This window comes from Hypanus sabinus, chromosome 9 (genome assembly GCF_030144855.1).
Source record: "Hypanus sabinus isolate sHypSab1 chromosome 9, sHypSab1.hap1, whole genome shotgun sequence".
In the NCBI taxonomy this organism is placed as follows: domain Eukaryota; kingdom Metazoa; phylum Chordata; class Chondrichthyes; order Myliobatiformes; family Dasyatidae; genus Hypanus; species Hypanus sabinus.
Genome location: NC_082714.1, coordinates 48,013,912 through 48,028,267, shown reverse-complemented (window position 1 = coordinate 48,028,267; position 14,356 = coordinate 48,013,912). Strand labels below are relative to the sequence as shown.

Here is a 14,356-nt window from a genome sequence, read left to right as displayed (position 1 = left end):
TGTTTTCCCCAGTTTCCAGCACACCACACTATGACCTAACTAAAGCCTGATGTGCACAAAACCTCTCCAAGTACGCTCCTTCACAGATGTACTGAATCCCTACACAGGGAGATATAATCTGGTTCTCTGAATCACTGGCCCTGACCTGCTCCTCTGCTCTTCTTCATGTCTAAAGGGTAGGAGATTGCTTGGACCTTAACAAGACAAGCCTAACGTTCAGGAGACACCCAGTATAGCTGTGTCCCAATGTTTCCACTGGCACTCCCTAGGCTTCTACCCTAGGGAACAGCAGAACCCTTTGGGAATTTCAATCCAAACCTACACTGAGCAGTATAGTGGTCAAAGTTGTACAGTTGTGGTCTGCCTTTCAAAAACTTCGCTAATTTCTTTGGACTGAATTGCAATTTGTATTAAAAATGCTAGGTTCTGTGATCTTTATCACATTCTTTGAAAATAATTTGTTCAAAATATTTTTCTAAACCGACTGCACCAATTCAGCAGCTCTTATCAGATTAATGGCAACAAGGGATCTGAGAACTTCCCTTTAATTCAGGGTGCCCAGGAATAAATTCCTGTTTAAATTGTCCTCAGGTGCCGGGGCACACCAGTATTCGGAAAAAAAAAACTGCGTATACTGTAGTTCCAAACGTATTTAGTTGTAGTAAGGACCTTTCTTTTCTCTGAGATGGGATTGAAGCATTTTTGACATGTTGTTCTTGATGCCATATCTGATGAAATGACCATATCCCTTATGCACGCTACTCCCAAGTGTAGCATAGTCGTGTTATTATGGGCTTTAACACTCTTGCTTCCCTCCTCTATTCTTTCTTCAGGTTTTGTGATGAACCTGGCTCTGTTGCTCCTCATGTATGGCCTGATGACATCACCAAATGGCCGGTAAGGCTTTGGATCACTATTTTCCCGTAATTGTGAAGGTTATTTTCTCAATGTGCTCCCTTTCCTCTTCATTGTGATTCTTGTTATTACTGGGATGCATGGGATTTGCTTATCAAATATTAAGATAAAGAATGGCAACAAGAGTGGGCCATTCAGCCCTTCATGCTTGTTCTGTCAGTCAGTACAACTGTGACTGATCTTCTTCCTTCGAGTCATTTCACTGCACTATCCACATATACTTTCATGCACTTAATATCTATTGATGTCTTGAATATACTTAGCAGCTGAACTATCACAGCCCTCCTCCAAATATTTACCAGCCTGTAGGGGAAGAAATTTATCCGCAGCTCCATTTTGATTGGCCAGCCCCTTATTTTGTGACTAAATAATTGAATTATTTAGTCACAACAACAACTCCACGGGAGGGGGAGGGAACATCTTATCCCTCCCCTTGCCCTCTTCTATTCCCCACTCTGGACTTTTAACTCTTCTCACCTGCCTATCACTTCCTCCTGTGTCCCTTCCTCCTTCCCTTTCTCCTATCAAATCTGTTCTTCTCCAGCTCTTTACCTTTTCCAACCACTTGGCTACACCTATCAACTTTTAGCTAGCCTCCATCATTTCCTCTCATCTTTTAATTTAGTCATGAAGAAGGATCTTGGCCTGAAATGTGGTCTGTTTATTCGTTTTTTTTTCCATAAATGCTGCCTGGCCTGCTGAGTTCCTCCATCATTTTGTGTGTGTAACTCCACGTGTAATCCTTAAAACTATTTAAGAATTTTTTTGTGTAAAATTAGTTCACTATATTTGTCTAAACTCGGGTTTAATCTCGTACAGCAAACCTACTGTCCACAAGAATTAATCTGTTATAGACCCCACTTGGAGTACTGTGCTCAATTCTGATCATCTCATTATAGAAAAGATGTGGATGCTACAGAGAGAGTGCAGAGGAGATTTACAAGGATGTTGCCTGGATTGGAGAGCATGTCTTATGAGAAAAGGTTGCGTGAGCTTGGCCTTTTCTCCTTGGAGTGATGGAGGGAGGATGAGAGGTGACCTGATAAAGATGTATAAGATGATGGGAGGCATAGATCGTGTGGATAGCCAAAGGCTTTTCCCCAGGGCTGAAATGGATAACATGAGGGGGCTTAATGTTAAGGTGCTTTGAAGTAGGTAGAAGGGGGATGTCAGAGGTGAGTTTTTCACACAAGAGTGGTAGGTGTGTGGAATGCCAGTGAAGGTGGTAGAGGTAGATGCAATAGGGTCTTTTAAGAGACTCTTAGATAGGTACATGGAGCTTAGAAAAACAGAGGGTTGTGTGGTAGGGTAATTATAGGCAGTTTCTAGAATAGGTTACGTGGTCAGAACAACGTTGTGGTTCAATGGGCCTGTAATGTACTGTAGTTTTCAATGTTTCTTTGCTGTAATCTCTTTATACAAGTATCTGCAACTTTTAGTAGGGAGATCAGATTTGAAAACTATGGTCTCACCAGGGATACAAAAGTGGAACAAGATGGTTTTCTCTTGTACTTAATTCCACTTGCGATTAAGTTAATGGTAGTAAGATGTTGCCGAGTTTAGACCCTTATTTGGTACGAAGGCTAGCTATGATGCATCACTGCAAACTTAGATCGTTCTTGAACCGTGAAATCAAAAATCAGTCAAAATTGGAATTGGGTCTGAGAGCCTGGATACACGTGCTCATTGGCATGTTGTTTTGCCCCAATGTGGGGGGGGGGGGGGGGAGAGGGACTATACAAGGATTTTAGCTCAAAGATTTCTCATTGGTTCCAGCAGTGTTCTTGTAGTGGTAGTGGTCAATGCCAAAAGTGATCAAACCAGCTCCTCTAATCTAAACATGAGATACTGCAGATGCTGAAAATCTACAGTAACATACCCAAAATGCTGCAGGACCTCAGAAGGTCTGGCACCATGTAGGAAAAGGAATAAACAGTCAACATTTCAGGCCAAGTACTCATGAATGGAAGATCCTGATAAAGGTCGCAGCCTGAAACGTCAACTCTTTTTTCCTGTTCCTGTCTAAGGGCAGACTAAATGAGCATGCAAGCGCTGTGTGGTGTGTTGTCTTTGGGCTCTCGTCAGCGGTATTGGCAGGAAACAGATTAGAAGTGGGTCAAACCGATGTGCAAAAGGGAGGATAATCAGATCCTGGCACTTTGGGAAGAGGTTAATATGATGGTGACTGGTGTATCCTAGCAGGGTATTGGTTAGGACGTGCTAGTTGGAACACAGCAGCCTCCACAACAGTGTGTTGGGTTTTTTTAAAAGAGGAAAAGTTAAGCTGAAGACATAGGGAGAACGTTAAATGCAGTGATAATTAGGAGGTTAAATGTGTTGTTCAGAAGACAGTTTGGAAACAAGGGGAGTAGATGTCGAGGATTATTTTTGTGTTGGTGGGGGTGGGAGGGGGAGGGTTTGTGCTGCGTCGCTTAAACAATCTGGTGCCCCAAGGATGGGCAATGGTCAATAACTGAGCAGCTATGATGCCAGCTGCTCAGATATTTTGCTAAATAAATGTTGAACTGGGTATGAGATCATTACTGGGATCCTTGCATGAGAATTACACCAGGTCACAAGGGTGACTCACAGCATGAAATTCAGATTTGATGTGGAAATGGTTGCAAACAGCATTTACTTGGAGTTAAATTGATTCGCAGTCTCACAGTGCTGGAAAGCCAGAGCTGAGCTATCTAATTTCTAAGCAATAATATCTCCTCCAGACTTCTCCTTTACTCCCAAATGTACAAAATTCATGACCCAAATCCAAGCTTCTAATGTCAAGACCACATTTTCCATTGGGGTGTTATTTGTTAGACGGACAGTACTCTATTGTGCAGCCTGTCAGTACTTGTAAGATCCATTTGTCCTTGCCCAGTGTAATTGGATGTCCTCACTCTGACAGCTTCTCTTTACATTTAGTTCACAAGACAAAGAATTGTTAAAGATATTAAAATCTATTAGTTAAATTACTAAATACAAGAACAGGAAGAACAAGCTAGAATTGTGTATGATACCATTTAGACCATAGCAGGATTAGCCAAGACTATGTCACTGCCCCAAATGTTTTCTCTATCTTTCTCACCAGAATGTTGCACCAGCAGTAATCTGCTGGTTTTTCTATTAGTAATGGAGAAATTGTTCAACCTATGGTGATTTCATCCCCGAACTAAGGCCACCTGAGTCGTTGTGGTTGAGCTTCAGAAGACAGAAAATACATTTGTCCTCATTTTGAGCTTGAACTGAAAGCTGGATCACTAGGGGGAGCTAGTGAAGGAAGAATGTGCAGACTCTAGATGGAATGCAATGGAAGTCCTGAAGTCTCCCTGTGCAAGAAACTTGTATCAATGTTGCCTGACTACTTCCAATTTTATTTTCAAATTCAGGTTTAATTGTCAATTCAACCACACATGAATGCAGCCAAGCAAGTCATCATTGCTGTGGGGCCGAGGGACAAAACACAGTGTTGACAGTCACACACAGCACAAGGCACATACAGCACATATACAGTATCAGTATAATACAGTCACACAAAAAATACAGTCCCAAGACCCTGAGTCTATGAAGTCTGCAGTCGAAAGCAACACAGCTTGTCTTCTGCCGAGCGAACACTTGAGGATAACACTGACTCCAGCTTGGACACCCCTCCACACCACCTCCAGTGGAGCACAACGATTCTGATGCCTCTCTCCTGGATGGCTAGAATTAGGTGACACCTCACTATGACCTGTGCTGCGTAGAATCGAACATGCAGCATTCCACATTAACAACTTCCAGCAGGACCTTAGCAATCACCAGCAAGTACTGTGTTCACTTTACAAGCAAAGACCAGAGATTATATTATCACGGAGAGATCAGATGTGTAGAGCCAACTTTGGCATCCTGGATTCGAAGAAACTAGAGTACATGCAGGATTGTCAATGACTTCAAAATGTAAACAAACCCTACAAGAGAGAATTTTTTATTTAGCTAGCAATGTTTACTTTTAAACCACATGCTTTGGGAAGTATCCATGTTTACCTCCAGTCTTATTGGGTGAGGAGAGAGTAAACAGACAGGATCTGTTTTCTTGAGTTTAAAAGAATTACAGTTGACCTCAAGGGAATGTAGAAATTTAGCAGAGATTGAAAGTTGATGGAAGTAGTGATGCTTCCCTTAGCTGGAGTGGCTAGAACCGGTCAAAATCTTAAAAGCAAAGGTTAGATATTCAGAGAAGGGAGAAGAATTTTTTCCCCCTCAGGAAAACTTTTCTGGAAATATCTACTGAAGAGGACTCTGGCGGTTCACTCACTGGGTGCAGTTAAACCAGGTTTTTGTAGGAAGGGACGTGTCCTAGTGCAGGAAAGTAGCATTAATGTAAAAGGTTAAATGTCATCTTACTGAATAAGGGAACAGTGCAAGGGGCCAAATGGTTCACCCCTGATATTCATTGTGTTCTTTTTGAATGTTGTTCAGTCTTTCTAAAGTATTGAGCATACCTATAAATGCACAAAGTAATATATTCTGACTGCCTACCTGCAAGTCAAGCTGCAGACTTCCAGTAAAGGAGATCTGGGATCAGTCCTGAAACTGGTTGTTTTCTACATGGGGTATGCATGTCCTCCCTGTATGGGTATCCCCCTCCCCCTCCCGTGTTCCAGTTTTCTCCCGGATCTCAAAGATGTGGTTTGGCAGGTTAATTTGTTGTAAATTGCCCGGGCTTGCAGGTGAGTGGCAGAGTTTAAAAGGACGTAGTGAAGAATGTGGAGAGAATATTACATTGTTACATTGCAAGCCTGGTGTAGATGAGTGATCGGCACCGAATCTGGCTGAAGGACTTGTTCTGTGCTATTGGTTCCTATGATTAACATTAGGTTTAGCTTGAATTGGCCTTGGGTTTAGATTGACTATGGCCTGGTCACATTTTAATTTTAACCCTGAAGTCACCCGTGCAAAGGAAATGTCTTCTTTCAAGCAATTGTTGACTACTCCCATTATCTTAGCCTCATCTTTTTGATGATGAATATATGGTGGCCAGTGGATTTTATGTTTTACTGAGGTAATCCAAGCAATGTTTATAGTTCTGGGCAGTGGCTCTCTTAGACAGGGCACCCTTGGGTTGGATTTATGAATTGGACTGCGATTCAAACTAACTGTAGATCATATTGGCCTCTTTCAGTTATTTTATAAATTCTCACCCTCTCTTTCTCATGGATTGGCGGGCTGGGCATTTGGGTGATCTGCTAGTTTTTGTGTGAGGGAGGCTTGGAGTGTCTGGGGTTTGAGATTTTGTTTCTTTTTGTGTGTGTGTGTGTGTGTGTGTGTGTGTGTGTGGGGGGGGGGGGTTGATGTCCTTCCAATGATTTTCTGTATTCTAAAGCTATCTGAAGAAGACAGATTTCAGAATTGTATTCTGCATACTTTGATAATAAAATAAACCTTTTGACCTTTAAGACTAAGCATGGTAAAACTACTAAAGGAGGGCTTTCTTCCATTATTCTGTTTTTCAGATTTGCACTAAAAGTACTGCTGGAAACCACACAAATTATCTACACTTGGACTGTGTGATCACAGGCCGGCCCTGCTGTATTGGCACCAAGGGAAGGTGAGAGTGAACTCAGTAGAAACCTGGGTGTGGAAAGTCAATATAATCTGCATTTTGTTTATTGAAACAAAGATTCAGTAAATGTCTGGTTGAGAATAATATTAGCAACTCAGTGGTGTGACGATTCAACCCTTGATTTAGTGGGAAAGGTTAAAAAGAATAGTTAGCCCCCTCAGTAATGTAGAAAAGTTAGAACAGAATTTAGTTTTGGTGAGCTGACGCAACCTTGTCCTGAGTCATGTTATAGAAAGGAAGGGACTGCTTGCCACCCCACAGTGCCTTTATTTATTTTAGTGGTACTGTCATTTTGCAACATATCTGGTGCTCAATGTCCAGCTTCTTTAGTAGTGAAACATAGGAGTGTTTGCCAAGAGTGCTTGTCTGTTCCATGAAATAATGACACTGAAATCTATTAAAATTCTGAATCAGAGGTGGGAAACGTTCCTTGAGTTCTCTATAAACATTGGATTTAATCTGCCTTCAATTGTTCATGATAATGTATGTTTCCAAGTCTCATAAAATGCTTGCTTTATTTCAAGGTGGCTTGAATACAATGAGACTGTGCCATATAATTGTATAAAGTTGTGGTTGGAAAGCACCTGGGTATGATATACCTGGACTTCTCAGCTCGAACAGGATGATATTGAATCTAAAGTGGCTGTAGCCCAGGTTCATTGCAGTGGAACTGGGGCTAAAAGAAAAATTATTGAGGACTGGTTGCAGGGGAATTTGGAAAGTGGAGGGTCTAATGCACCTGTATTTAAAGAAGTCCGGTTTGCAAAATGGAACTTATTTCCTCTGTAGTGTAGGAAGGGAGGAAGGGAGCCTAACTTTAAATTGACAGCGAGAGCATTCAGGGAACTCCAAACCAGAGGGGAGTGGCAGTGTGAAGCTCTCACCCATAATACGTTGTTCAGGTTTCTTCAACTGTGATCAATAGGCTTGTTTCTCTGTCAAATGCAATTTAAAATGTTTGAAATGATGGGTGATAAGTGCAACAGACTGAGTGGGCTGAAGGTTCCTGATTTCTAATGTCCTGGGCCTTTTGGTGTCTAGCTTTTCACTGGCAGCTTATCAGTCTGAAAGTGGAAATGTAATCTGGATTCTGTAAAATGGATTCTGATTCATTAATGACCTGCTGTGCAACCAGCTGGATAAAATTCTCAGCTTGCCTACAGATTCTTCAGTGCTTTTGGAAAACGGGCCTTTCAGAATCTGTAACACGGTGCTTGGAACTCACCTCAGCAGTTCACGGCCACAGGCAAGTCACCTTACAGGAGAGGCCCAGTCAGCAATCTGGGCCTCGCCGTCCGTTCCGGGCTTAATGTCGCTGCATTCAGGATGGGCAAAACTTCCAGCAAAAGCCGGAGCTGGTGGAAAATGAAACCTGATGACCAATGCATCAACAAACTACTGATTTTCAGACTCTAGTTTCACATCAGTGCCTATCGATTCCAACCAATGATTTGAAATATTCTTTCTGATTCCACTTTCCTTATGCAAGTATTCGCATCTCCTTGGGAGGTATGGCTTGAATGCTGCAGGAGTACCCACCATGTCTTCTGGTGCCTGAAGGACGTCTACAAATGTACTTCATTACAATTAACATAGGAGTGGCAGAACACATTAGTTTGGGTAAAGGAAATACAGTGGATTCCAGTTAATTGGGACACATCAGGATTAGTACAATAAACACATGCAAACAAGCTGGAGGAACTCAGCAGGTCGGGCAGCATCCGTTGAAATGAGCAGTCAACGTTTCGGGCTGAGACCCTTAGTCAGGACTGAAGAAGGAGGGGGCAGGGGGCCCTATAAAGAAGGTGGGGGGGAGGGTGGAATGTGCCAGGTGAAAAACCAATCAGAGGAAAGATCAAGGGGTGGGGGAGGGGAAGCAGGGAGGGGATAGGCAGGAGAGGTGAAGAAGGAATGTAAGCACTATGGGTAGTAGAAGAAGGCAGAATCATGAGAGAGGTGATAGGCAGCTAGAAGAGGAGGCAAAGTGAAAGTGGGATGGGGAAGGGAGAGGGAGGGAATTACTGGAAGTTGGAGAATTCGATGTTCATACCAAGGGGCTGGAGACTACCCAGACCGTATATGAGGTGCTGCTCCTCCAAGTGGAGTTTGGTCTCATCATGGCAGTAGAGGAGGCCATGTATGGACGTATCCAAATGGGAATGTGAAGCAGAGTTGAAGTGGGTGGCAACCGGGAGATCCTGTCGGTTGTGGCGGACGGAGCGAAGGTGCTTGACGAAATGGTCCCCCGATCTGCATCGGGTCTTGCCGATATAGAGGAGGCTGCACCAGGAGCACCGGATGCAATAGATTACCCCAACAGACTCACAAGTGAAGTGTTGCCTCACCTGGAAGGCTGTTTGGAGCCCTGAATGGTGGTAAGAAAGGAGGTGTAGGGACAGGTGTAGCACTTACGCTTGCAGGGATGAGCCAGGTGGGAGATCTGTGGGGAGGGACGTGTGGACCAGGCAGTCGCAGAGGAAATGATCCTTGCGAAAAGCAGAGGGAGTAGAGTGGGAATGATGTCCTTAGTGTGGGTTCCTGTTGAAGGTGGCGGAAGTTGCAGAGGATAATGTGCTGGATCCAGAGGCTGGTGGGGTGATAGGTGAGGACAAGAAGACTCACTTCAACTCTGCTTCACATTCCCTTTCGGATGTGTCCATACACGGCCTCCTCTACTGCCATGATGAGGCCAAACTCCAGTTGGAGGAGCAGCACCTCATCTACTGTCTGGGTAGCCTCCAGCCCCTTGGTATGAACATCGAATTCTCCAACTTCCGGTAATTCCTCCCCTCTCCCTTCCCCATCCCACTTTCACTGTGCCTCCTCTTCCAGCTGCCTATCACCTCTCTCATGATTCTGCCTTCTTCTACTACCCATAGTGCTTTCCCCTTAGATTCCTTCTTCACCTCTCCTGCCTATCCCCTCCCTGCTTCCCCTCCCCCACCCTTTGATCTTTCCTCTGATTGGTTCTTCACCTGGCACATTCCACCCTCCCCCCACCTTCTTTATAGGCCCCCTGCCCCCTCCTTCTTCAGTCCTGACGAAGGGTCTCGGCCCGAAACGTTGACTGCTCCTTTCAATGGATGCTGCCCGACCTGCTGAGTTCATCCAGCTTGTTTGTACGTGTTTATTTGACCACAGCATCAGCAGTGTACTTTGTATTCAGGATTAGTACATTTTGGCCCAATTAAGTGGCTGCCCCTATTAGCTGAAGTTTCATGGAAATAGTTAAAAAGGCATAAAAAGACAAACTACTGTTTAACTGAGAAACAAATTATGTATTGAATTGAAATACAGAATAAATTAAAACACTACCAACACTACTAAAGTACTATAAAACTTCATGTTTGTTCCTAATAGTCATCAATGGAGGAATTAATTCAGTGTACGCTGACATATTCTTTTCATTGACTAAATAAGCAAAATTAGCGCCGACACCAAGTGCAAGTAGTGGACTGCCTACAAACAATTCTTTCAATGATTGCATCCTCCAAATGCTTATTTTCACTGTAATATTCAAGATGATTGTTGGTACCTTCAACTTCTTTGTAGTTCCTAACTTGTTGAAGTAATGAAATCATTTAATTTTCAGTTCTGGCCATTTCTTGCATCTCTTAAGTCTGAATGCTTGAAACCACAGTGAGTGAAGCAGTTCTGAATGATCTTACTGTTATTCATTCACTAACAAAAATCGCTGTTTTTTTAAACATAAACATTCAAGTGAAGCTATTTAAGGGTATTGTAGTCTCCCTCCCCATTAATCTGTCAGCATTTTTATGTACAGCACTGCTCTCATTCGTATTGATGGTCTTTTAACGTGGGACATGACCTTGACTGCTCTATAATTCCTACAAAATGATCTGTTTGAAGAGTGAAAGAGTTAAAGTATGCAACTCCAAAAACACTTCAGCAGAAGGCTTTTTATAAGTGAAATATTCTTTTAATATGTGGGTGCAGCCCCTCTCTGGACTGTTCAGCTATTTTTCTCTTGGTTGTCGATGTGGCTGCCATGTACTTCTCCCGTTTTCTGCTGTGACGTTGTGTATTCATATCCATGGTATATTTTTTTCTCTTGTAAATTGTTTCTGCTATTGCCAGAAGTCAGATTTCCTTAGTTCTGTCAAAGCTTAAGCAACATTCAATTAGCATGTTGTCATGTTCTGTTTATGGAAATCAACCCAGGTAAAACTGGCTGCTATATCATCAGAACAGTGATGTTTGTAAGGATGCAATTCTATCAAAATACAGGGACTGGCCTGAGAACAATCCGAGGGTAACACTGCATTGTCTTGGCTCTCCTACTGAATACCTAGGCTCCCAGGTGTGAACTTGCATTGAATTCTGTGACACAATTGTAACTGCATTCTGCCACGGTTTCACTTTTGGGTTTTTGTTTTGCAGATGTGAAATTACATCAAGGGAATATTGCGAATTCATGAAAGGTTATTTCCATGAAGAAGCAACACTCTGTTCTCAGGTTTGAATCTACGTTTCATACTTGGTGTTGATTTTGTGTTTGATTCTGGTAATAGCTGTTAGCATGCGACGCATCAAACGGAAAACCAGCAGGCATAGGGCATTCTGGCGGCATTGATTTTAAATGGACTCAATGCCATGTACTGTGAAGCTGATGTGAGTTAGGATGAATCAGAAATCTATCCTCTACTATGAACTAATATTGTGTTTGCTAATAAATTAGCATTATGATGAGCGTTGCTAATGTTCAATAGTGTTATTTTTCTTGTAAAGTTGACAGGAGGCGCTGACTGACTGCATGAACATTTTATTTCTCATTGCTGTTTTGGCTTATTGTCGGTAGTTTCCCTTGGGAGAGAGGGTTTGTAAAATCTGGTTGGAGGTCCAGCATCTCTATCTTTTTGTTTTCCCATCACAAAAACCAAACCTTTGTTCTCAGTTGTAGAATTAACCCTTGAAGAAATGTTAGTGGAAAAGGGCTCCCCTTTGTGTGCAGTTTTCTGCTTAAGTCTAGGATAATAAGACTGCTGTTGAAATTGAAGAGAATTCTGGTGTGTGATATAAATGGAGGAATCAGTGTGAACAGAGAAGTTTTAAGTTCACGGGAGAATTTTGATTAATAACTTTGATTTAATTTCCTCTAGCAGTTGGAAAAATCAGACTATAGCAGATTATAGCAGTTTTTTTACCTATAGACAGGCATTGGATTTGCCCCTACATTTGTCCAATATCTATTTAACCTCCTGTAGGCCTCTGTTACCAATGGCTCATCTAATTTATTTTTTAATCCCCAGTATCTTTGCATTGAAACCATTAGCTTGGGTGAATGGAGCATTCCATTTCAATGCATGTAGAATTCGGCACACTTTGAGTGAAATGAATGTTGGGCTCTATTCACTTTGTCCAAAGCTGCACAATTTTACTTTCAGTGATAAGGAGAGTGAGCCACTTGGGGAGAGTAAATCATTTGGAATGCTGAAAAAATTTTTTTGTGCCAGTTTGAGTTGTCTGCAGAGATCCAGCATTGTATGCTGTTGTCCAGCATTGTATGCAGAGATGTAGGCCTCCGTTAGTCTTGGTAGACCATGGATTTGCACCTTGGAAAGTTTCCAGGGCGTAAGCCTGGGCAAGGTTTATTTTTATGGAAGACCGGCAGTTGCCCAAGCTGCAAGACTCCCCTCTCCACGCCACCAATGTTGTCCAAGGGAAGGGCATTAGGACCCATGCAGCTTGGCACCGGTGTCGTCGCAGAGCAATGTGTGGTTAAGTGCCTTGCTCAAGGACATACACACTTCAGATCACCTTCAGATCACTAGACGAATGCCTTAATCACTTGGCCACGTGCCAACACATTACATGTAAGTACTTTGATTTATGTTGCTTTATGCTACTGTCATTGTCTGGTTACCTAGTCAGCTTTTGCATTTGGGTTAGATTTTAATTGTTGCTTCTCAGAAGCCTCTAGTTATTTCAAGTGAATATCCAGCTGTTTTGGAGATGTTTCTTTTTCCTCCCCCTTGCCTGGTTTTATAATCTGGCCCCAGCAAATTAATCCATAGGTGGACAGCTGGAACTATTCCAGTTTTCAAAGACCACTCACTAACACAGGTTACAACTTTCACACTTTTGAATATGAATTTGAACTTTAAAACAGAAGCCCAAAACCTGATCAAAATGTTCTGAAGCTCAGTTTCACATTTCAGGCTAATGTTAAATATTCAGTGAAGTTTGAGAATGCTACACAGTCAAGGATTAAACCTGAATAGTATATCTGATATCTGTGTGGCAGTCTGAACTGACTGTTGCACGTGTCCTCGTGTGCACTCTTTAATTAAACACTCAGTAGGTGGAATCAAAGCACTGGCTATATCTAAACCTTTAAGCTACTTTGTTTAATAGACCAGCAAATGCACAGAGCACTTGGGTTAACTTCCATCTTTTTTTAAGAAAAACAAAAATAAGGCTGAAAACCAAGCCCCACTTTCCATGTTCATTATTTTAATAATTTTCTAGTTACTATTTTGACTTTAACTATATTTGAATTAATAAATATTGCACTATAAGATGTAGCATTTAAGTGACCCAAAGCAAGACATTTTGATGCTTTGTTTTGGCCATTGTAAGTAGTCAGAGTTTTCTACGATCTTATAACAACAGAAGTTATATGGTCCCTTGGATCCATGCTCAGTGGTGCAATCCCCATTATTTCCATTACTTTTATCCTTATTTCCCTGCATTCTGTAACCTGTTTTCTTTTGGAGCTTGTAAAGTCCTTTCAGACAATACCCAAGGTTAGGATTTAATGTGCGTACTATTGTGCTGCCATGAATAGTGAATAACTATGGACAATTAAGCCATTAAAGGGAAGAGGAAACTTTGTGACCATCAATACCTACAGTGATATGGAACCAGCAGGTGAGCTAATATCATGGCCTTTCTAACAAGCATCTGTGCCAAATGTGAGATCCTTCTCTGAGACCGGGTCTGGGGTCCCCAGAGCAAAAGCCATTTTTGACCAAATTAGTTTACATCAGGTGACTTAAAGAGATGGCTGACTATAGTGAACAACACCATTTTAAAATTTTCCTTGAATTTTCATCAATTGTCCCAAGATTGTGTCATTCGCATGGACCAAGGTGCAGTTTAGTGGTCAATTAAGCTCCCAACCTGTATGTCTTTTGAATGTGTAAAGAAATGGCGGGATGGGGGGGGGGGGGTGGTACTTAGAGGAAGTGCACCCAGGAAGGAGAAGAAACTCCAGACAGATGGTAACCGAGCTCAAGATTGAACATTGGTCCATGCCCCTGTAAGACAGCTGCTGTACAAGTCACTGTGGAATTGGACTAAGGAAATGTAAATGTAGGCCATTTGACAATGGCCGACGTTGGGTGGTGAGAATAACAAACAGGAGGTGTAGCTACCCTGCTACCAACAGACTGGCCCTAACAGTAGCCAGAGTGGTGAATCTGTGAAATTCTTTGCCACAGATTGATACATTCATGATTGGTCAGAGCATGAAGGGATATGGGGAGAAGGCAGGAGATTGGGGCTGTAGGGAAAATTGGATCAACCATGATGAAATGGCAGAGCAGACTTGATGGGCCAAATGGCCTAATTCTGTTCTTATATGTTATGGTCTAATATATTCAACTCCTGTCCGATTGTAGTCCAAGAAGGTAGTTCACCTCTGCCTTAGGGCAAGTACAGAGGGAGAGTAAATGCTGTTCTTACCATTGGTTTAGGAATTAGATTTTTAAGTTTAATTATTCACTTTTTAAGAAAACCAGCAGGCCATCTATGGAACTTTTGAACTTCGTTGTTTATCCTTGTTCTCCTACAATTTTTATCCATAGCAGCTGCTGCTTG

The 14,356-nt window shown here is 42.2% G+C and overlaps 1 protein-coding gene across 7 annotated transcripts in view; it reads left to right on the top strand.

Annotated features, from left to right (window-relative positions):
• The window catches only part of rhbdf1a (rhomboid 5 homolog 1a (Drosophila)), a 373,026-nt gene that overhangs the window by 343,461 nt on the left and 15,209 nt on the right, over nt 1-14,356 (top strand). For all 7 annotated transcript variants that reach the window (XR_009513976.1, XM_059979627.1, XM_059979628.1 and 4 more), the window contains 3 exons: nt 834-897; nt 6,405-6,499; nt 10,916-10,991. Coding sequence is in view for 6 of the 7 variants with exons in the window: in XM_059979627.1 (XP_059835610.1) it covers nt 834-897; nt 6,405-6,499; nt 10,916-10,991 (235 nt within the window). In the remaining variant the exon portion in view is untranslated. The remainder of the gene's footprint in view (nt 1-833; nt 898-6,404; nt 6,500-10,915; nt 10,992-14,356) is intronic.